This window comes from Heterodontus francisci, unplaced genomic scaffold (genome assembly GCF_036365525.1).
Source record: "Heterodontus francisci isolate sHetFra1 unplaced genomic scaffold, sHetFra1.hap1 HAP1_SCAFFOLD_2268, whole genome shotgun sequence".
Taxonomy (NCBI): Eukaryota; Metazoa; Chordata; class Chondrichthyes; order Heterodontiformes; family Heterodontidae; genus Heterodontus; species Heterodontus francisci.
Window position 1 is genome coordinate 1 of NW_027140203.1, and position 22,066 is coordinate 22,066.

The following is a 22,066-nucleotide window of genomic DNA, read 5'->3' on the forward strand; positions in this document are numbered from 1 at the left end:
TGGTTGTGGATTTCTCTCTGTGTGTCTCTCTCTTTCTCCCTTTCTTTCTCTCTAAATGAGAGAAGTGGGAGAGAGAAAGGAGACAGCGAGGGAAACAGTGGGTTGTCATCCTTTCATCTACGAAAGATGATCGACATGCAGCAAACAAGCCATTTGGGGGGGGTGGGGGAGGGGGGATCTTCTCTTGGTTCACCTTTGCTGATGGCTGTAAAAGCCAATCGTTGAGACGCGGGCTCTGCCACAAGTGCTGCACATGAAGCTGTCAAGTGATGCTGTGAGTTGTTGCTATTTCCCTCCTTCATCAGCTAGTGACTCCCAAGTGCGATAGTCGACATTTCGGGCCTTCAGGTCAAGCTTGCAAGCAACCTTGAAGCGGAGCCTTGGGTGCCCACTGGTTGTCTGGCCCCGGCTACCTTGGTCCTTGGGTTTGCAACCATCCTCTATCTTGTGGACTTGTCTGATCCACCAAAGCCACCTCTGTTTGATTAGTGCCAACACACTTGGGAGCTCTGCCTTTGAGAGGACTGCCACATTTGTGATTTTGTGCTGCCAGGATATACCCATAATGGGCCACAGACAGCAAAGATGGAAATTATTGAGCTACTTTTCCTGGGAGCTGTCAATCACACATGTTTCATAGCCATACAGCAAGGTGTTGAGATCACAGACCTTATAAACTATTAGCTTGGTCCTAATGGTCAGCATGATGTTATACCATGCACCTTTCACAAGTTGGCCAAAAGTGGTAGTTTCTTTCCCTCTGTGTGTGTCGAGCTCTGCAATCACGAGACAATTTATTTCTCACTGTGGAACCAAGGTAGCAGAATTTGCTCATCACTTCCAGTTAGGTGTTATTTGTGTGATCAAGGCTGGAGTTTCAACAGCTTGTATCATGACCATGGTTTTCTTCATGCTTCTAGTCAAGGAGAACAAATTACAGGCATGGGAAAGACAGTCCATGAGGCTTTGTAGCTCAGGTTCTGTGTGAGCGACTAGTATAGCATCATCAGCATAGAGGAGTTCTCTGAGCGGGACGTGAGGTGTTTTTGTCTTTGTTTCCAGCCTTGAAAGATGTGGAGAGGCTGAGAGCCAGGGAGGTGCAGTGATAAAGTTGCAGGAAGAGATAGAGAGGGTGTCAATATACAGGTTACATCGGGTGCTCTGGAATAGCGGTTCTCAACCTTTGTGTTTCTGAGGCCCCCTCCCTCTCCACCTTGTTGTAAAAATATCTCAAACCCCCTAAAAACACAAGACTTTTTTCTTTAGGTAAGAATGAGCAACAAAGAGAATCTTATTTATTTATTATTATTATTCCGCTCTGGAGGAAGCTCTTGTCCAAGGATTCCTCGTGTCAAAACACACACACTCTCTGCATTGACATGTTACAGCTGCTAACGTCTCCTGGAGAGAGAAATGAAATATTGTTGAGAACAAAGCAAAGACTTTTTAAAATAAAAGACACATCAATAGCCCAGGGCTCCTTTTCTCTGTCACTCACTAACATTGACAATCTCTGCATCATTTACACATCCCCCACAATAAACCCAGAGACTGTAAAGTGGGAACAGATGTAAAATGTGAGAGGGACTATTAGGTGCTGAGATCTTGCCCATTGTCATATTAATTTAGGTACCAGGGCTGTTTTGAACAGAGACATTCCAGGGAGCTGCTTTTTGATGATCTGTGAACTTATTCCTACAAGGTTATTGTTGAGAACATTCACTGCATCTTTCAGCTAATCAACAGAGGGACAGTGACATGACCAGGCCCCAGTCTGTCCAGAAGCAGCTAAACTCTCTTTAAAACTGCCATTAAGGTGCTAATTCCTTATCATTGTCCCAGGATTTATCTTTACACATCAGGCCTTTGGGAAGTGTGTGAGAAGGGGGTGGGAGGATGGTTTTCTATACAGCTGGGCAGTCACTAAACACTGGAGAGCCCCAGAGCCTGTCTCACTCCCTCTGTGTTTAACCTGTCATTTCAATCTCTTTCTCACTCTCCATTTCTCTCTGTCTCACCATCTGTTTATGCCTCATTGTAAAAACACAAACATTGGTGATTCCCCATCCCTCTTCTGTTCACTGTCCCCGTACCCACTCAGCCCAGGATTCGTGTTCTGTACATTCAATGTCACAGTGCGAAGAAGCTGATGATTCCTTCGGGAGACCTTTTAAACTCACTGTCCCAGGATTTACTTTTTTGCAAATCAGATCTTCTGGAAGGTGAAATAAAAACAGAAAGTGATGGAAATACACATACATAAATACATATAAATTCTGCAGCACTGTATCAAATGCCTTTTGAAAGTCCATGTACCCCACATCAACAGCATTGTCCTCATCAATATAATAAAAGCAAAATACTGCAAATGCTGGAAATCTGAAATAAAAACAAGAAATGCTGGAAATACTCAGCAGGTCTGGCAGCATCTGTGGAAAGAGAAGCAGGGTTAACATTTCGGGTCAGTGACCCTTCTTTGAAATTATTATTATTATTGTCCTCATCAACCCTCTCTGTGATGTCTTCAAAAACTCCAGCAAGTTAGCTGAACATGATTTTCCCTTAACAAATCCGTGCTGGCTTTCCTTAATCAACCCACATACTGAGTTAGGTGACATATTGAGTATTCTGGAAGGGAACAAAACATTACAAAGAGACATTGATAGATTTAGTGAGTGGAGAAAACAGTGACAGCAGGAGGTCAATGTGGGGAAGTGTGAGGTCATTAACATTAGAGTCATGTATGGAATGGAGGAGACCATTCAGCCCATCAAGTCCCAGACAGTTCTCCACACAGTAATCCACTCAGTCCTACTCCCCTGCTTGACCCCTGTCGCCCTGCAAGTTTATTTCCTTCAAGTGACCATCCAATTGACTCTTGAAATCAGTGATTGTCTCTGCTTCCACCACCCTCATGGGCAGCGAGTTCCAGATCATTTACTACCCACTGTGTAAAAAAGTGCTTCCTTATATTCCCTCTGCATCTCTGGCCCAAAACTTTCAATCTGTGTCCACTAATCCTTGTACCATTAGTTAATGGGAACAGTTTTCCTTGTCTAACTTATCCATGCCTGTCATAATCTTTTACACTTCGATTAAATCTCCCCTCAATCTCCTTTGTGTGAAAAAGAACAACCCCAGCTTTTACAACCTCACCTTGTAACTAAAATCTCCCTCCCTGGAACCATTCTGGTAACTTAGATCTAAGGAAGATGAATCAGAATATTTTCTAAATGATTAAAAGTTAGGAACTGTGAAGGGACAGAGAGATTTTGGGTTTCATGCACAGAAATCACTAAAAACTACTGGAATGAGAGAAAAGGGAATTAAAATGTCGAATGGATTGTCCGCCTTTATCTGAAGGGTGAAAGTAATGCTGCAGTTATATGCAACTCTGGTTACACATCATCTGAAGTGAGGTAAATAAAAGCAAAATACTGCAGATGCTGGAAATCTGAAATAAAAACAAGAAATGCTGGAAAGACTCAGCAGGTCTGGCAGCTTCTGTGGAGAGAGAAGCAGAGTTAATGTTTCAGGTCACTGACCTTTCATCAGAACTGACAAATGTTAGAAATGTAAAAGGTTTTAAGCTAGTAAAACGGGGGATGAGGCAAGAGATAACAAAAGATGTGTTTTTCTGGACAAGGTCACAGAGAATAACTGACCAGAAGGTCATGGAACAAAGGCAAACGGTATGTTAATGGTGTGATGAAAGACAAAACGTGTGAGGTGTTCAGTTCTGGGCAGCACATCTCAGGAAGGATATATCAGCTGTGCAGGAGGTACACTGAACATTCACCAGAATGATATCAGGACTAAAAGGGTTAAATTGTGAAGACAGGTCATATAGACTGGGCTTGTATTTCATTGTGTATGAAGATTAAGGGGTGATGTAATTCATGTAATAAAGAAGATTATAGGTTTTAAGAGGGTCGATAAAGAAAAATGATTTCCTCTGTTGGTGGAATGCAGAATAAGATGGCACAACATTAAAATTAGAGCTGGGCCATTCAGGGGTGCTGTCAGGGAGCACTTCTTCACACAAAGGATAGTGAAATCTGGAACACTGTCCCCCCAAAAAGCTGCTATGGATGGGGAGAAAAGGAAAATGTCAAAACTTGAGAGTGACATATTTTTATTGGGTAAGGTTACAGGGATATGTAATCAACACGGGTAAAGGTAGTTGTGATATGGATCAGTCATGATATAACTGAATAGAGGAACAGGCTCGAGGGGCTGAATGGCCTCCTCCCACTCATGTGTTCCTCTGTTTTACAAGATCACTGGGACTGATTCCCTGAGGCTCCTCTCATAATACCGAGACCGTCTACTCCTGACCATTATGGAGCAAGGGTTTTCAAGGTGGTCTGGACAGGACAACACCTCCCCTTCATAGACACATGGTCCTGACTGTGAGGTGACGGTGCGTCTGGGAGAACGATGGGTGGACACAGTGTGTGTTGTTATTTTAATCATAATCTGAACCTCAAGAAACAAACTACCCTGAGGAGTGAAATAAGGCTCGTTATCTCCTGTTATCTGGGCTGTTTGAGCTGGACAAGTCCTGACCCAGCACTAACAGGACAGTATAAGTCCACTGGGAGATGACATCAGGCTGAATTCAGACTCAAATACATCACTTTCATGAAATAATGAGTTGAGAAAGGGTTCATTAATAACCTTGTAGTAAAGAGGCCTCGAGGGAAGTGTAACCATTATATGGTCGAATTTTATATTGAGTTTTAAAGTAATTTAGTTTGGGACAATACTGGGGTCTTACGTCTAAACAAAGCAAACTTCGTAGGATGAGGGGCGAGTTGGCTAAAGTAGATTGGGACACTACATCAAAAGATATGATGGTTGATAAGCAATGGCTTGCATTTTAAGAATTAATACATAATTTGTAACAAATGTACAATCCTTTAAGTCACAGAAATCCCATAGAAAAAGTGGTCCAACCATGGCGAACAAGAGGAGTTAGAGGTAATATTAGATTGAAGGAAGAGACTTATAATGATCCCCAAAAAAGTGGTATGCCTGAGGATTGGATGGATTTTAGAATTCAGCAAAGCAGGATCAAGAAATTAATAAGGAAAAAAAAATCTGAGTGCAGATTAACAAGAGACATAAAAACAGATTGTAAATGTTTCTATACCTATAGAAATAGGAAGAGATTAGAGAAAGGAAATGTGGGCCCTTTGGAGAGAGACAGTTGAAATTAAAATGGGGAATAGGGAAACGGCAGAGACATTAAACAAATGATTTGTATCTGTCTTCATGGTGGAAAACACAAAAACATTCCAGAAATAGGAAACCAAGTGTCTCGAGAATGAGGAACTGAGAGAAATCAGTATAAGTCAAGAAATAGGAATGGAAAAATTAAAGGGACTAAGTGGCAACAAATCCCCCGGATCTGACAACCTTCATCATCAGGTTTTAAAAGAGGTAGCTGCAGAAATAGTGGATGCATTGGTTTTGATCTTCCAGAATTCCATAGATTCTATTGCAGTTCCCAAGGATTGAAAGGTAGCAAACATAACCTTGCTATTCAAGAAAGCAGAAAGAGAGAAAATGGGGAACTATCAACCAATTAGCCTCACATCAGTTGTCGGCAAAATGTTAGAATGTATTATTCGGGGAAATGGTAACAGGACACTGAGAAAATCATAATATGATTAAGCAGAGACAACATGGACTTGTGAAAGAGAAATCACGTTTAACAAATCTTGTAGTTTCTTGAGGATGTAACTAGTAAGGTGAATAAGGTGGAAGCAGTAGTTTATTTGGATTTTGAAGAAGCAAGAAGCATTTGATAAGGTGCCACACCAGAGGTTATTACACAGTTAGGACTCATGGGATTGAGTTAATATATTAGCATGGATTGAGATTGGTTAATGGACAGAAAGCAGACAGCAGGAATAAATTGGTCATTTTCAAGTTGGCAAGCTGTAACTCGTCGGGGAAAGTAGCTTGGGCTTCAGCTATTTACAATCTATAGAAATGGCTCAGATGAAGGGATTGAGTGTAATGTATGCAGGTTTGCTGATGATACAAAGTTAGGTGGGAAAGCAAGAAATGAGGAAGACAGAAAGAGGCTTCAGAGAGATACAGACAGGTTGGGTGGGTGAGTGGGTAAGAACATGGCAGATGGCTTACAATACGGTGAAATGTGAAGTTATCCACTTTGATAAGAAAAATGTTAAAAAAACAATTTTTAAAATGTATGTTGAGAAACTGAGAAATGTTTGCATTCAGAGGGACCTGGGTGTTGTTACGACCAAGGTGGGAGTAATGCACTGTTAATTCAGTCCCACTGCTTCACAGGTCACAGCGTATTAGTAAAGTTTCCCATCTACTAGAAATTAGCCAAATTAAACACTTTATTTATCCCCCAGAATAAAGCACACAAAACCAGATTTCTTCAAACAACAAAATTAACTATTTATTAATAAACTAAATCTTAAACAATAATGGGATGAATCAATGCATATATATATATAAAAAACTTCTTATTCTTCCCAAGCCTCATGCACACACACATATATTCAAAAATCAGTTAACTGGGGAGAAATAGTTTTTGGTGTTCAACTGTTTCTTCGGAATAATAAAATTGTTGGTGGTCTGGTAGGATATTTCGAAATTGGTGAGGTGGCCCAGAGTTGAAAAGTCAGAAGCCACTCAAAGTCTCTCCAGGCAAGTTTGTTGAGCAGTCTGTGATGAGGAGACGGTCAAGGCAATTCGTCTCCAGTAGGCGTCACACAGATCTTTCAGCAAAAGGTGCAGCAACAGGTCTGCTTAAATTTTAAAGTAGCAGTCCAGCAATAGTAGCTTTCTTGAGATTTCAGGATCTCCCAAAAAGCACGAGTAACAGGAATCACTCTTGAGGCAGAGATTTTTCAGAAGCAATAGGAATTTGCTACCTTTAACAATGCAGGGCTTCCTCTCAGCAAAGGAGCCTTTCTCCACAGACAGCAGCAACTCCGCTTTCTCTGGGTCTTTTCCTCTCCAGGCAGAACACAGACACAACTCAAATGTGGAATTTTGTTCTCCAAGAGATGCCTTCTTTTCAGGGAGAGGTCTTTTTCGAGTCTGCCAAAAAACACAAGTCCCAGCCAGTTTGTTCTGCCTCCTGCCTGCCCAGCACTGATCTTTCACAAAGCAAAGTGAAATTGAACTCTTAACAATGTCACGTGACCTATCATTTTCCTTGCTGTTGTTGCTTGGAAACAAGTTGCCTTGCAGACTGTGCCCCACTCAGTTCAGCATTCAATTTTCTCAGTCTTGCAAAACACAGAACTCCAAGTTTTTTCCTTTGTTAAAAGCAAAGCACATGTAACAGTGTCCTTGTATATGAATCACAGGAAGCTAACATCGAGGGAAAGCGAGCAATTAGGAAAGCAAATAGTATGTTAGCTTTCGTTACAAAGGGATTGGGGTAGAAGAGTAAAGAAGTCTTACTACAATTATACAGGACATTGGTGAGGCCCCACCTGGAGCAGTGTGTGCAATTTTGGTCTCCTTGCTAAGGAATGACATACCACCATTGAGGGAATGCAATGAAGGTTCACTAGTCTGGTTCCTGGGATTGTTGTATTTATTCATGGTCTGTGGGTGTTACTGAAATGGCCAGCATTTATTGCCTATCCCTAATTGCCCCTGAGAAGGTGGTGGTGAGCTACTTCCTTGAATATAACTGAGTGTCTCGCTCAGCCATTTCATCGTGTAGTTCAGAGTAAACCACATTTCTGTGGGTCTGGAGTCAGACCAGATCGGGTAAGGACAGCAGATTTCCTTCCCTGAATTTTGGATTTTTAGGTGGATTTTTAGGACAATCCGTAGTTTCATGGTCACCGATATTGATCCTCGCTTTTTAATTGCAGTGGTGGGATTTGAATTCATGTCTCAGCATCATTAGTCCAGGCCTCTGGATTACTAGTTCAGTAACAGAACCACTCTGCTCCATCTCCTCCTGTGAGGAGAGATTGAGTAGATTAGGCCTATATTCCCTGGGGTTTAGAAGGAGATGTGATCTGACTGAAACATCAATCCTTAAGGGATTTGGCAGGGTCGATGCTGAGAAAATATTTCCCCTGTCTGCGCAATCGAGAACACCAGGTCACTGTCTCAGGATAAGGGATAAGACATTTAGGACTAAAATGAAGAGAAATTTCTTCACTGAAAGGGTTGTGAATCTTTGGAATTGTCTTCCCCAGGGAGCAGTGGATGCTCAGTCATTGAGTATATTTAAGACAGAGATTGATAGATTTTTGGGTACTGAGGGAATTAAGGGATATGGGGATAGTGCGGGAAGGTGGAGTTGAGAAGATCAGCCATGATCTGGGTGAATGGCAGAGCAGGTTCGAAGGGCCGAATGGCCTCCTCCAGCTGCTATTTCTTATGTTCATTAAACCTCAGTCTGGTTCCTCTCGAGCTGCTGAGTGAGTGAATTAAATCTTTCTCGACAAATCACCAAGATACCAGATGACAAGTCATACCCGAAACATCATTTATTGGTTACAAATCACAACTTAGTTAAATCTGGACACACAGACACTTTATAAACATGGATAAACACATTTAAATGTAATCAGAGTTATCCAGCAGTTCAGCACTAATAGGGAGAGTATTTCACAAAACAAGTAACAAAGATTAACCAGACGATTCAGTGATTGACTGTAAATCAACACTAATGGATGCTGAGTATTAATTACAGCAGGGACCGGAGTCTGAGCTTATAAATTGGTGAGTTTACTTCACTATCACTATCTTCACTATCTGACATGTTAACAGTTGTGAACAGCCTGTCTGTCCAACAGCTCCAGTCTACGAGTGCTTAGAAACACACAGAGCTTAAACAGCCTCATTCTTGAGCTAAAGAACAGACTTTCTCCTGTCAATATAGAGTTACAGGATTGGCCTGTGATCTGTTTATTGTTCATCTTTTGTTCAGTACATTTACTGAGTGGATTTCAATTGAAAATGAGGTTTGAAGACATGACGGTCTATTCACACATGAATGAGAGACGCTGTGGGCCAGACGCTCAGTCCAAGAAGAGCAACTGACATCAGAAATAAACCCCAACTGTCAGAATGAACATGGTTCAGTCTGGATATGATTAACAGCAGCAACAGCAGAATCCAACCCCTGTAATTATCTGTGAACTCGCTGGTGTCTCAGTAGATAGGATGGCCGAGTGAATCCCTTCCTACACACGGAGCAGATGAATGACCTCTGCCCAATGTGAATGAACTGGTGCGACACCAGGTGGGATGACTGAGTAAATCTCTTCCCACATACGGAGCAGGTGAATGGCCGCTCCCCAGTGTGAACTCGCTGGTGTATCAGCCGAGTAGTTGAATCAGCAAATCCCTTCCCACACTCAGAGCAGGTGAATGGCCTCTCACCAGTGTGTACTCGCTTGTGTTTCACCAGCTTGGATGTCGTAGTGAATCCCTTCCCACAATGAGAGCAGGTGAATGGCCTCTCCCCAGTGTGAATTCGCTGGTGTGTCAACAGGTTCCATGACTGAGAGAATCTCTTCCCACACTCAGAGCAGGTGAACGGCCTCTCCCCAGTGTGAACTCGTTGGTGTGCGTGTAGGGAGGATAACTGAGTGAATCCCTTCCCACACTCAGTGCAGGTGAATGGCCTCTCCCCAGTGTGAACTCGTTGGTGTGTTCGTAGGGCGCATAAATTAATGTATCCCTTCCCACACTCAGTGCAGGTGAATGGCCTCTCCCCAGTGTGAATTCGCTGGTGTGCAAGTAGGGAGGATGACTGAGTGAATCCCTTCCCACACTCAGTGCAGGTGAATGGTCTCTCCCCAGTGTGAACTCGTTGGTGTACGAGTAGGGAGGATGAATGAGTGAATCCCTTCCCACACTCAGTGCAGGTGAATGGCCTCTCCCCAGTGTGAACTCGTTGGTGTGCGAGTAGGGAGGATGACTGAGTAAATCCCTTCCCACACTCAGTGCAGATGAACGGCCTCTCCTCAGTTTGACTGTGTCGATGAGTTTCCAGCTCAGACGTGTAATTTAATTCTTTCTCACGGTCCCCACATTTCCACAGCTTTTCCCCAGCGTTACTACACTTGTGTACCGACAGGCCAGCTGATCGGCTGAAGCCCCGTCCACACACAGAACACGTGTACGGTTTCTCCACACTTTTTGCTTCCATGATCAAAGGCCGATGATATTCAGATCCTGATGAATCGAGTGACTGTCACATCTTGAGGTGATGTTTGATTTTCCTGTCCGCAAATCCTCCCTTTCTAATACCCTGTAACATGAAGTTACAACAGGAAAAAGGGAGTGAGAGAGAACCCACAAAAACACAAAGACAAGTTGTGAAATTGAGCTGAATGAATCTGGTAATTTGTGGGACCAGAACAGAGAGTGGGCGGGGCTTCAGGGTCCCAGTGAGCAGGAGAGAAAATCATTGACTCATTAATTTTATTCTCAATCTGCACACAGGGGCTGGAGAACTGAACCCAGCCACAGTAGAGGGAGGGAGAAAACTGGCAGAGGAGGAAAGAAATGGTGCAGATGGTGTCATGGGTTTGGATTTCAGCACAGGGAGGAGGGAGAGTGTGTGGGACTGCGATTTACAGCTTTGGGGAAACAAGAGAGGAATAAAATGTTCCATAGGATCTCGAATTGTCTGTTCTGAATTTCTATCCTGTACTGACAGTGATGACTTTTATTACCTCCTTTTACAGGGGATTAGGAGAGGATTTACACACATTGATTTGATGCTCACTCTGCACACAGGGGCTTTCACACCATCTCTCCTGAAGGTGCTGGGGTCACTGTTTACATCCCACTGAACTGTAAGAAAGAATATCTTATTAGATGATATTAAAGATGGTATTATATTATAATAATATAACGAGAGGCCGTTCACCTGCTCCGTCTGTGGGAAGGAATTTAATCGATATCCAAAATGCTGAGACACCAGTGAGTTCACAAGTGACTGTAGCTGTTGCATTCTGTAATTATTGCTGCTGTTAATCACATCCAGGACTGAACCATATTCCTTCTGACAGTGGGGTTTATATCTGCTGTGTTAATATTCTTTATAGCTGGGGTGGAGTTTAATATTCCAGCAATTGGTTTGAACAAAGAACAAAGAAAATTACAGCATCGGGACAGGCCCTTCGGCCCTCCAAGCCTACGCCGATCCAAATCCTCTATCTAAACCTGTCGCCTATTTTCTAAGGGTCTGTATCTCTTGACTTCCAGCCCATTCATGTATCTGTCTAGATACATCTTAAAAGACGCTATCGTGCCCGCATCTACCACCTCCGCTGGTAATGCGTTCCAGGCACCCACCACCCTCTGCGTAAAGAACTTTCCACGCATATCCCCCCTAAACTTTTCCCCTTTCACTTTGAACTCGTGTCCCCTTGTAATAGAATCCCCCACTCTGGGGAAAAAGCTTCTTGCTATCCACCCTGTCTATACCTCTCATGATTTTGTACACCTCAATCAGGTCCCCCCTCAACCTCCGTCTTTCTAATGAAAATAATCCTAATCTACTCAACCTCTCTTCATAGCTAGCGCCCTCCATGCCAGGCAACATCCTGGTGAACCTCCTCTGCACCCTCTCCAAAGCATCCACATCCTTTTGGTAATGTGGCGACCAGAACTGCACGCAGTATTCCAAATGTGGCCGAACCAAAGTCCTATACAACTGTAACATGACCTGCCAACTCTTGTACCCAATACCCCGTCCGATGAAGGAAAGCATGCCGTCTGCCTTCTTGACCACTCTATTGACCTGCGTTGCCACCTTCAGGGAACAATGGACCTGAACACCCAAATCTCTCTGTACATCAATTTTCCCCAGGACTTTTCCATTCACTGTATAGTTCACTCTTGAATTGGATCTTCCAAAATGCAACACCTCGCATTTGCCCTGATTGAACTCCATCTGCCATTTCTCTGCCCAACTCTCCAGTCTATCTATATTCTGCTGTATTCTCTGACAGTCCCCTTCACTATCTGCTGCTCCACCAATCTTAGTGTCGTCTGCAAACCTGCTAATCAGACCACCTGTACTTTCCTCCAAATCATTTATGTATATCACAAACAACAGTGGTCCCAGCACGGATCCCTGTGGAACACCACTGGTCACACGTCTCCATTTTGAGAAACTCCCTTCCACTGCTACTCTCTGTCTCCTGTTGCCCAGCCAGTTCTTTATCCATCTAGCTAGTACACCTTGGACCCCATGCGCCTTCACTTTCTCCATCAGCCTACCATGGGGAACCTTATCAAACGCCTTACTGAAGTCCATGTATCTGACATCTACAGCCCTTCCCTCATCAATCAACTTTGTCACTTCCTCAAAGAATTCTATTAAGTTGGTAAGACATGACCTTCCCTGCACAAAACCACAAATCCCTCAGTATCTTCTCCAGCAGCTTCCCTACCACTGACGTCAAGCTCACCGGTCTATAATTACCTGGATTTTCCCTGCTACCCTTCTTAAACAAGGGGACAACATTAGCAATTCTCCAGTCCTCCGGGACCTCACCCGTGTTTAAGGATGTTGCAAATATATCTGTTAAGGCCCCAACTATTTCCTCTCTCGCTTCCCACAGTAACCTGGGATAGATCCCATCCGGACCTGGGGACTTGGACACCTTAATGCCTTTTAGAATACCCAACACTTCCTCCCTCCTTATGCCGACTTGACCTAGAGTAATCAAACATCTGTCCCTAACCTCAACATCCGTCATGTCCCTCTCCTCGGTGAATACCGATGCAAAGTACTCGTTTAGAATCTCACCCATTTTCTCTGACTCCACGCATAACTTTCCTCCTTTGTCCTTGAGTGGGCCAATCCTTTCTCTAGTTACCCTCTTGCTCCTTATATATGAATAAAAGGCTTTGGGATTTTCCTTTACCCTGTTTGCTAAAGATATTTCATGACCCCTTTTAGCCCTCTCAATTCCTCATTTCAGATTGCGCCTACAATCCCGATATTCTTTCAAAGCTTCGTCTTTCTTCAGCCGCCTAGACCTTATGTGTGCTTCCTTTTTCCTCTTAGCTAGTCTCACAATTTCACCTATCATCCATGGTTCCCTAATCTTGCCATTTCGACCCCTCATTTTCACAGGAACATGTCTCTCCTGCACGCTAATCAACCTCTCTTTAAAAGCCTCCCACATATCAAAAGTGGATTTACCTTCAAACAGTTGCTCCCAATCTACATTCCCCAGCTCCTGCCGAATTTTGGTATAGTTGGCCTTCCCCCAATTTAGCATTCTTCCTTTAGGACCACTCTCGTCTTTGTAACTTTGTAACTTTTACTCTTCAAATCCCTTTGGGCTATTCGCAGGGTTTTGTGGGATGAAACCAAACAGTGATTTACTTGTACTTTTGGCAATTTTGTATATTATATTCACTGCTCACAATGAGATCTGTTCTACATTGGGAAGAGCAAACACAGATAGGGTGATCACTTTGAGAACCATCTCCATTCAGTCTGCAAGCATGTTCCTGAGTTTCCAGTCACTTCCCATTTTAATTCTCCGTCCCACTCCCACTCTGATCTCTCTGTCCTCGGCCTCCTGCCCTGTTCCAATGGGAGCTCGAGGAACAGGACTTGACAACCTTCCGGACTCAACATTGAGTTCCGCCGTTTCTGTAACAGAGAGTTGTCGGGATCTGGAACGCCCCACCTGAAAAAGGTGGTTGAACCTGATTCTATCAGTCATTTTAAAAGGGAGTTGACAGGTATTTGAGAATGAGGGACTTACAGGCTTACAAACACCAAGTGGGTGTGTGGGACTAAACACAACTGCTCTTTCAAAGGACCAGCACAAGCACAAAGGGTTAAATGGCCTCCTTCTGTGCTGTAAGTTTCTATGATTCTAGGAGTTGGCCATTTCGACCCTCGAGCCTGTTCCACCAGGCAATGAGATCATGGCTGATCTGTGATCTAACTCTATATACCCGACTTTGTCCCATTTCCATGAATACCTTTGGTTAACAAAGATCTATCAATGTCAGATTTAACATGAACATTGATCTCGCATCAACTGCTGTTTGTGGAAGAGAGTTTCAAATTTGTACCACCTTTTGTGTGTAGAAATGTTTCCTAACTTCACTCCTGAAAGGTCTGGCTCTAACCTTTACTCTACATCTCCGAGTTCGACACTCCAGAACATCCAGCCCATGGGCCAGAATCCAGCCTGCCAATGGTATCCATCGGACCTGCCAAAACATTCAGTGACTGACCATGGTTACAGCTCCTTTACCAACATGGCGGAGACACCTCACTGCACATGTCCTCCTTTACCAAGATGACAGACAAGCTTCAGTACCTGATATTTTGGCTCCTTTACTAAGATGGCGGTGCCCGGGCTGAGCTGCTTCTCTGCCGGCGCTTCCCGCCCAAACTCCATATCCAGTGCAGCCTTCCCGGCCGTGAGCTCAGGACCCAGGCCAAGCACTGGCTCTGCCTGCGTACAGACTCGGCCTGGGCCTCAGGCTCTTCATCACCGTCTGATGAGGTGCAGGCCCAGCAGCAAGATGCAGTGGTAACCGTGCCCCGGGAGCAGGCTGCCGTGGTGACCGGGCCCCGGGAGCAGGCTGCCGTGGTGACCGGGCCCCGGGAGCAGGCTGCCGGGATGACCGGGCCCTGGGAGCGGAGCAGAGAGACAGAGGCCGACAGAGGCAGGCAGAGAGACAGAGAGAGCGGGGGAGAGGGCGGGGGAGAGGGCGAGAGAGCGGGGGGGAGAGCGAGAGAGCGGGGGGGAGAGCGAGAGAGCGGGGGGGAGAGCGAGAGAGCGGGGGAGAGAGCGAGAGAGCGGGGGAGAGAGCGGGGGAGCGGGGGAGAGAGCGGGGGAGAGAGCGAGAGAGCGGGGGAGAGAGCGAGAGAGCGGGGGAGAGAGCGAGAGAGCGGGGGAGAGGGGGAGAGAGCGAGAGAGCGGGGGAGAGAGCGAGAGAGCGGGGGAGAGAGCGAGAGAGCGGGGGAGAGAGCGAGAGAGCGGGGGAGAGAGCGAGAGAGCGGGGGAGAGAGCGAGAGAGCGGGGGAGAGAGCGAGAGAGCGGGGGAGAGAGCGAGAGAGCGGGGGAGAGAGCGAGAGAGCGGGGGAGAGAGCGAGAGAGCGGGGGAGAGAGCGAGAGAGCGGGGGAGAGAGCGAGAGAGCGGGGGAGAGAGCGAGAGAGCGGGGGAGAGAGCGAGAGAGCGGGGGAGAGAGCGAGAGAGCGGGGGAGAGAGCGGGGGAGAGAGCGAGAGAGCGGGGGAGAGAGCGAGAGAGCGGGGGAGAGAGCGAGAGAGCGGGGGAGAGAGCGAGAGAGCGGGGGAGAGAGCGAGAGAGCGGGGGAGAGAGCGAGAGAGCGGGGGAGAGAGCGAGAGAGCGGGGGAGAGAGCGAGAGAGCGGGGGAGAGAGCGAGAGAGCGGGGGAGAGAGCGAGAGAGCGGGGGAGAGAGCGAGAGAGCGGGGGAGAGAGCGAGAGAGCGGGGGAGAGAGCGAGAGAGCGGGGGAGAGAGCGAGAGAGCGGGGGAGAGAGCGAGAGAGCGGGGGAGAGAGCGAGAGAGCGGGGGAGAGAGCGAGAGAGCGGGGGAGAGAGCGAGAGAGCGGGGGAGAGAGCGAGAGAGCGGGGGAGAGAGCGAGAGAGCGGGGGAGAGAGCGAGAGAGCGGGGGAGAGAGCGAGAGAGCGGGGGAGAGAGCGATTCTGGGTACTGCCTGTGCGCAGTTTGCAAGTTCTCCCTGTGACCGCGTGGCGTTTCGCTGGGTGCTCCGGTTTCCTCCCACAGCCAAAGATTTGCAGGTTGATAGGTAAGTTGGCCATTGTAAATTGCCCCTCGTGTAGGTAGGTGGTAGGGAATATGGGGTTACTACAGGGTTAGTATAAATGGGTGGTTGTTGGTCGGCACAGACTCGGTGGGCCAAAGGGCCTGTTTCAGTGCTGTATCTCTAAATAAAATAAATAGAGAGAGCAGGAGACAGGGAGAGTGTGAGATCAACATCTCTCCTCACAAATGGAATCTATATGGAATTCTCTGCATCGCTACATCAAGTGTGCAGGTAGACAATGTCTACGACTGCAAGCAAAAACCATGCCAGGTTACTCACTAAATCAGTGTTCAACGTAACGTTGGGAAAGTAAGTTAATACATTAGTTTCCTCATTTCAAGCTTATTCACAAAAATGCACATTTTTGTTATTTTGATGAACAGTCAAATAAATTTCTAACACCTTTACCTTTCTGAACGTTGCTCACCTCTGGCCCCCTATGCAGGACAACATTTTGAATGTAGCCCCTCATGCAAAAAGACTGGACACTCCTGATCTATACTATCAGTTCTAACATCCTGAAAATTTCCAGGTTGTCAGAGGGGAAAGAGAGAGGCAATATATGCTTAATGGCACAGATCCAGAGTGTGCAGGGACAGAGAGACCTGGGGGTTCATATGTATAGATCATTGAAGGTGGCAGGACATATTGAGAACAGTTAGCAAAGAATATGGGATCTTGGGCTTGATAAATAGAGGTATTGAGTGCAAAAGCAGGGAAGTTAAGGGAAACTTTTATAAAACTCTGGTTCAGCCACAACTAGAGTATTACATCCAGTTCTGATGACCACACTTTAGGAAGGATGGGAAGGTCCTTGAGAGGGTGTAGAGGAGATTTACCAGAATGTTTCCAGGGATGAGGGAATTTAGCTACAAGGTTAGGTTGGAGAAGCTGGGATTGTTCTCCTTGGAACGCGGGACTGGGAGCTTCTTATTGGGGGTGTTGAGGCCGACACCGGCTGTTTCTGAAGCCTCCCTGCACATCCACCAGCTTCATTCCTCCCCTGCACTCAGCGATTGCTCACCCACTGAGGATCTGACACGACTGCTTCCGTCCAGCTCGAGCACCTTCACTGCCTTTGATTTTGTGAGCAACTCGTGCAATGAAACAAAAGCAAAGTCCTGCAGATGCTGGAAATCTGAAATAAAAGGAGAAAATGCTGGAAATACTCAGCAGGTCTCAGTGAAGAGAGAAACATATTTAATGTTTCAGGCACATCAAACAGCCAGTGCCTGCAGCCTGGAACTCGGAGTGGGAGAGGGAGGAAGAATGAGGAGAGACAATATAGTCCAACATTCACAGCAACCTACAATCCACCGACATTACCGGGATAGGGAGACAGAGTTTAGAAACATTCAGCAACACGACTCCAGTAAAAGATCCCAGGAGGAAAAGGGGGAGCAGTGTGTGTACCTGCCCTGATATCCCCCTCCCCAGGCCTGTCAGTCAAACCCCCCACTCCTCCCAGTCCACAGCTCAGCCTATCAGCTTCCTGCACCTTGAGCCAGCCCTGCCCAGGTGTGGCCGAGTCCAAGGGGAGTCTTTGTGGAACCAGGGAGTTGGGGAGGGGGGACCTCCTGCCCTGTGCTGTGTCCCAAATGGTTCCTCCCTCCCTCCCCTCCCCCAGGCCCCTTTATAACTGAGCTCAGTTTCCCGCAGCTGCCGCCCGCTCGGTGCAAACACAGGACCGGGAGTTTGTTATCGGGGGTGTTGAGGCCTACACCGGGTGTTTCTGAAGCCTCCCCGCCCACCAGCCGCCACTTACCGGCTGCAGAAGCGACTCACAAGCGTCTCTCCGCCGCCTTCGAACAGTGATCCGCAATGCGCCTGCGCACCCGGGACTTAACCTCTGAGCTCACAATATCCAGTTGATTGACTGCAACTCCGGACCAATAGGAAAAGGGGCGGGACAGGAGGACAGATTCTGCGCAGTTCCTTCCTCATTTGCTTCTCTTTGAAAGCCCGAGGATGAATCCATCAGCATCCGGGACCTGTCAGCCCGCAGCTCCATTAGTTCCTTTTCATAAAACTGTCTCATTCCCTTTGAAATGTTTCAATTAAACCTGCCTCCACCACACTCTCAGACAGTGCATTCCACACATTAACCACTCGTTGGCTGGAAAAGTTTTTCCTCATGTTATTTTTGTTTCTCTTCCCAATTACTTTAAATCTGTTCCCTCGCGTCCTCCATCCTTTCACCAGTGGGAACAGTTTCTCTCCATCTACTCTGTTTGACCTGATGCCATGAGACATCATGGGGTCTGGAGCTCATGCTGAGGACGTCTCGGGCAACTCCCTCCTGACTGTATACACTGTGCCGTCACCTCTGCTGGGTCTGTCCTGCTCGTGGGACACCTGGGGATGGTGATGGCAGTGTCTGGGACATTGTCTCTAAGGTATGATTCTCTGTCCAGACCTCTCGTGATTTTGAATACCTCGATCACATCACCTCTCAGCCTTTTCAAGGAAAACAGCACCCTTTTTCTTTATCGTAATCTCTACCTCTTTTATAATCCAGGGAGCTCTGGATTTACCTGCCCTCCGTTTCCACTTCGAGGGAACATATGTTGACTGTGCCCGAACTCTCTCTTTTTTGAAGGTTACCCATTGTTCAGCTATCAGGTTTCCTGGCAACTTTTGAATCTCATTTATTCAGCCAGCTCCATTCTTACCCCATTGAAGTTGTCTTTCCCCAGTTAATTACTCTTACTCTGGATTGTTCTTTATCCTTTTCTATGGTCAGTCTAAATCTTATGATACAATGATCAATCTCCCCGACATGCTCCCCTCCTGATAATTGATCGACCTGGCCCACCTCATTCTCAAGAACCAGGTCCAGAAGTGCCTCCTTTCTCATTGGACTAGCAACATACTGTTGTGGATAATTTTCCTGAACAACTCTCGGAACACTGGCCCCTCACTGCCCTTTACACTACTACTATCCCACTATATGTTTGAATAATTAAAGTCCCCCATTGGAACTACCGATAATTTTTGCACCTCTCTGTAATTCCCTTGCATTTTTTCTCCTCCACGTTCTTCCCACTCACTGGTGGCCTGTGGACAACACTGAGCAATGTAAATGCATCTTTTTTGTTCCTTCGTTCCAGCCAAATTGATTCTTTTATCGACACCAATGGGACATCCTTTTTCTCCAACACGGCAATGTTCTCATTTATCAATACTCCACCGCCCCTTTCCCTTTCTTTCCTGAACACCTTGTATCCAGGAATATTTAACACCCAGTCCTGCCCTTCTTTGAGCCAGGTCTCTGTTCTTGCCACAACATCATATTTCCACATGGCAATCTGCACGTGTACCTCACCAATCTTATTAACCACACTCTGTGCATTCACATACATGCACATTAACCCTGATTTAGACTTTATTACTTTATCCCTGACTCTGACCCCACCTTATAACTTGCTATTCCCTACTCCAGTGCTAACTATCTCTCCCAGTATTCTGTGCACCTTGGTGTTCCGGTCTGATATTTTTCCCTGGTTCCCATACCCCTGACAAGTTACCAGTTTTGCTTCCCTCCAATCGGAACTCCCTCTCAGGTTTCCATCCCCTTACCAATCTAGTTTAAACCCTCCCCAACAGCACTAGTAATCTCCCTGTGAGGATGTTAGTCCCAATGCTGCTTCGATGCAACCCGTCCATCTTGTATGGGTCCCACCTGTCCCAGTGCCTCAGAAATCTGATACCCTCCCTCCCACACCAGTTCTCCAATCACCTGTTTAATCAGTCAATTCTCCTATTCCTATGCTCACTTGCACATGGGAGTGGGAGTAATCCTGAGATAACTGCTTTTGAGGCCCTGCTTTTTTAATCTCCTTCCTAGTTCCCTAAAATTTGTTGTCAGGACCTCATTTACCCTTTCCATCTATGTTAATGGTGCCAACGTGGACCACGACCTCTGGCTGTTCACCTTCCCCCAGATAAATGTCCTGTAGCCGTTCCGTGACATCCTTGATCCTGGCACCAGGGAGGCAACACACCATCCTGGAGTTCGATCTACAGCTGCAGAAAGACTTCTGTGTTCCCCTGCCTAATGAATGCCCCATCACGACTGCTCTTCCACTCTTCCTCCACCCCTCCTGTGCAGCTGAGCCACCTGACAAACGTGGCTCTGTCTGCACTCCTCTGAGGAACCATCACCCTCACCAGTATCGAAAATGGAAAGCCGATTAGCAAGTGAGATCATATCAGGGGACTCCTGCACTACCTGTCTGGTTCTCGTAGACTGTCTGTGGGTTACCCATTCCTTATCCTCCTGCATGCTCCTAACCTGTGGTGTGATCACCTCCCTAAACCTGCTAGCCATGTAGTTCTCTGCATTGTGGATGCACCACAGTGACTCCAGCCACTGCTCGAGATCCAAACCCTGGAGCTCAAGCTTGTGCAGCCGGTGACACTTCCTGCAGATGTGTTTGTCCAGGACACACGGTGCATCCTCGACATCCCACATGTCACAAGCTGTGCATTGCACTCAGCCAAGCTGCCGTGCCAGACCTTAACTTAACCGACTATTTAGAAGGAGAAGATCTGACCAGTTACTCAACCAAACAGCTCCTTTCACTGCACAGAAACAAGAACCAAATACTGGAGGACAGAAAAAGTAGAAAAAAGGAGCACCTCCTCTCCCCTTCACTGAACTCACCACTCAGCAAACACATACCTCCAGACTCTGTTTACAATCTGCACTCCTTATCAATCTTTTAGTCATTCTTTGCTGTTTTTCTACATTCTGTCCAACATTCATTGGTCATTGGATAGACATATGGATGAAAATGGAATAGTGTAGGTCAGATGGTCGGTGCAACATCGAGGGCCGAAGGGCCTGCACTGCGCTGTAATGTTCTAATTCTAAAAAAAAAAATTCTAATTCTGATCTGCCACCCACCTTTGTGCAATTATATGCTTTTCCTTTAATTTTGATATGACCTTTAACATTTCTAGTAAACCATCGACAGTGGGTCCTCCCCACTCCGACTCCTGTTCACACTGAGAATCCCAGGGTGGAGAGCTGGGATATCCTGTCTCAAAACACAGTCACAGAGACACAGCATCATTTACAGCACAGAACAAGGCCATTTGGCCCATCAATTCCATGTCAGCTCTCCAGGGAGCAATCCGCTCAGTCCCACTGCCCCACATCAGCCCATAGCCCTGCAAGTTTATTTCCTTCAAGTGACCATCCAGTTTCCTTTGAAAATCATTGATTATTTCCACTTCCACCACACACATTGGCAGCGAGTTCCAGGTCAGAACCACTTGCTGCAGAAGAAGTTCTTCCTCACATTCCTGCTGCAACTCTTCCTCAAAACCTTCAATCTGTGTTCCCTAGTTCTTGTACCATTAGTTCATGGGAACAGTTTTTCTTTGTCTAATTTATCAAAGTCTGTCAGAATCTGGTACATTTCGATGAAATTTTCCCTCAATCTCCTTTGCTCCAAGGAGAACAACCCCAACTTCTCCAACCTCCCCTTGTGAACTCTCTGCTGTGTCAGCAGGTGGGATAACTGAGTGAATCCCTTCCCACACAGAGCAGGTGAACGGCCCCTCCCCAGTGTGACTGAGTTAATGAATATCCAGCTTTGATGGAGAACCGAATCCCTTCCCACAGTCCCCACATTTCCATGGTTTCTCCGTGGTGAGGGTGTCCTTGTGTCTCTCCAGGTTGGATGATCAGTTGAAGCCTTGTCCACACACAGAACATGTGTACAGTTTCTCCCCGCTGTGAATGGTGATGTTTTCTCAGGCTGTGTAACTGGTTAAAACTCTTTCCACAGTCAGTCACTGGAACACCCTCACTCGGGTGTGTGTGTGTGTGTGTCTCGGTGCTTCTTCAGTCACACTGATGTTTGAAATCTTTTCCCAGGCAGAACAGAAACATTTCTCCTTCCACATTCAAAGGCCGATGATATTCAGGTCCTGATGAATCGAGTGACTGTCAGATCTTGATGCGATGTTTGGTTTGAATTTCCCGTCAGTAAATCCTCCCCTTCTAATACCCTGTAAAAGGAGTTTACAAAAGTCAGCACTGTCAGTCCAGGATAGAAATTCAGAACAAACAGTTCTAGTTTCTATGGAACATTCTTTCCTCTCGTTTCCCCCAAACATGTGGTCCATTCAAACTAAAAGAAGCCAAATTAAGCAACAAATTGTAACAGAAGCAAAGGGAACCTTCCCAACTAAACCAGAACATTGCTCCCAGTGTCCACGAGACACTCTGTATCCTGAGGTGTCC

General features: G+C 46.2%; 1 protein-coding gene across 7 annotated transcripts; it reads right to left on the reverse strand.

Annotated features, from left to right (window-relative positions):
* Positions 1–8,578: 8,578 nt before the first annotated feature.
* On the reverse strand, positions 8,579–21,831 carry LOC137359073 (zinc finger protein 235-like). Of its 7 annotated transcripts, none has more exons than XM_068025177.1 (3): positions 16,835–16,948; positions 10,760–10,827; positions 8,579–10,279 (listed from the first exon to the last, which is right to left on the reverse strand). In XM_068025177.1, the coding sequence occupies exon 3, from the start codon at positions 10,175–10,177 to the stop codon at positions 9,152–9,154; it is 1,026 nt and encodes a 341-aa protein (XP_067881278.1). In that variant the 5' UTR covers positions 10,178–10,279; positions 10,760–10,827; positions 16,835–16,948; the 3' UTR covers positions 8,579–9,151. The 7 variants fall into 7 exon arrangements, with proteins under 7 accessions (XP_067881278.1, XP_067881280.1, XP_067881279.1 ...); XM_068025179.1 differs by lacking the exon at positions 16,835–16,948 and adding an exon at positions 16,219–16,536; XM_068025178.1 differs by lacking the exons at positions 10,760–10,827; positions 16,835–16,948 and adding an exon at positions 20,720–21,831.
* Positions 21,832–22,066: the final 235 nt, after the last annotated feature.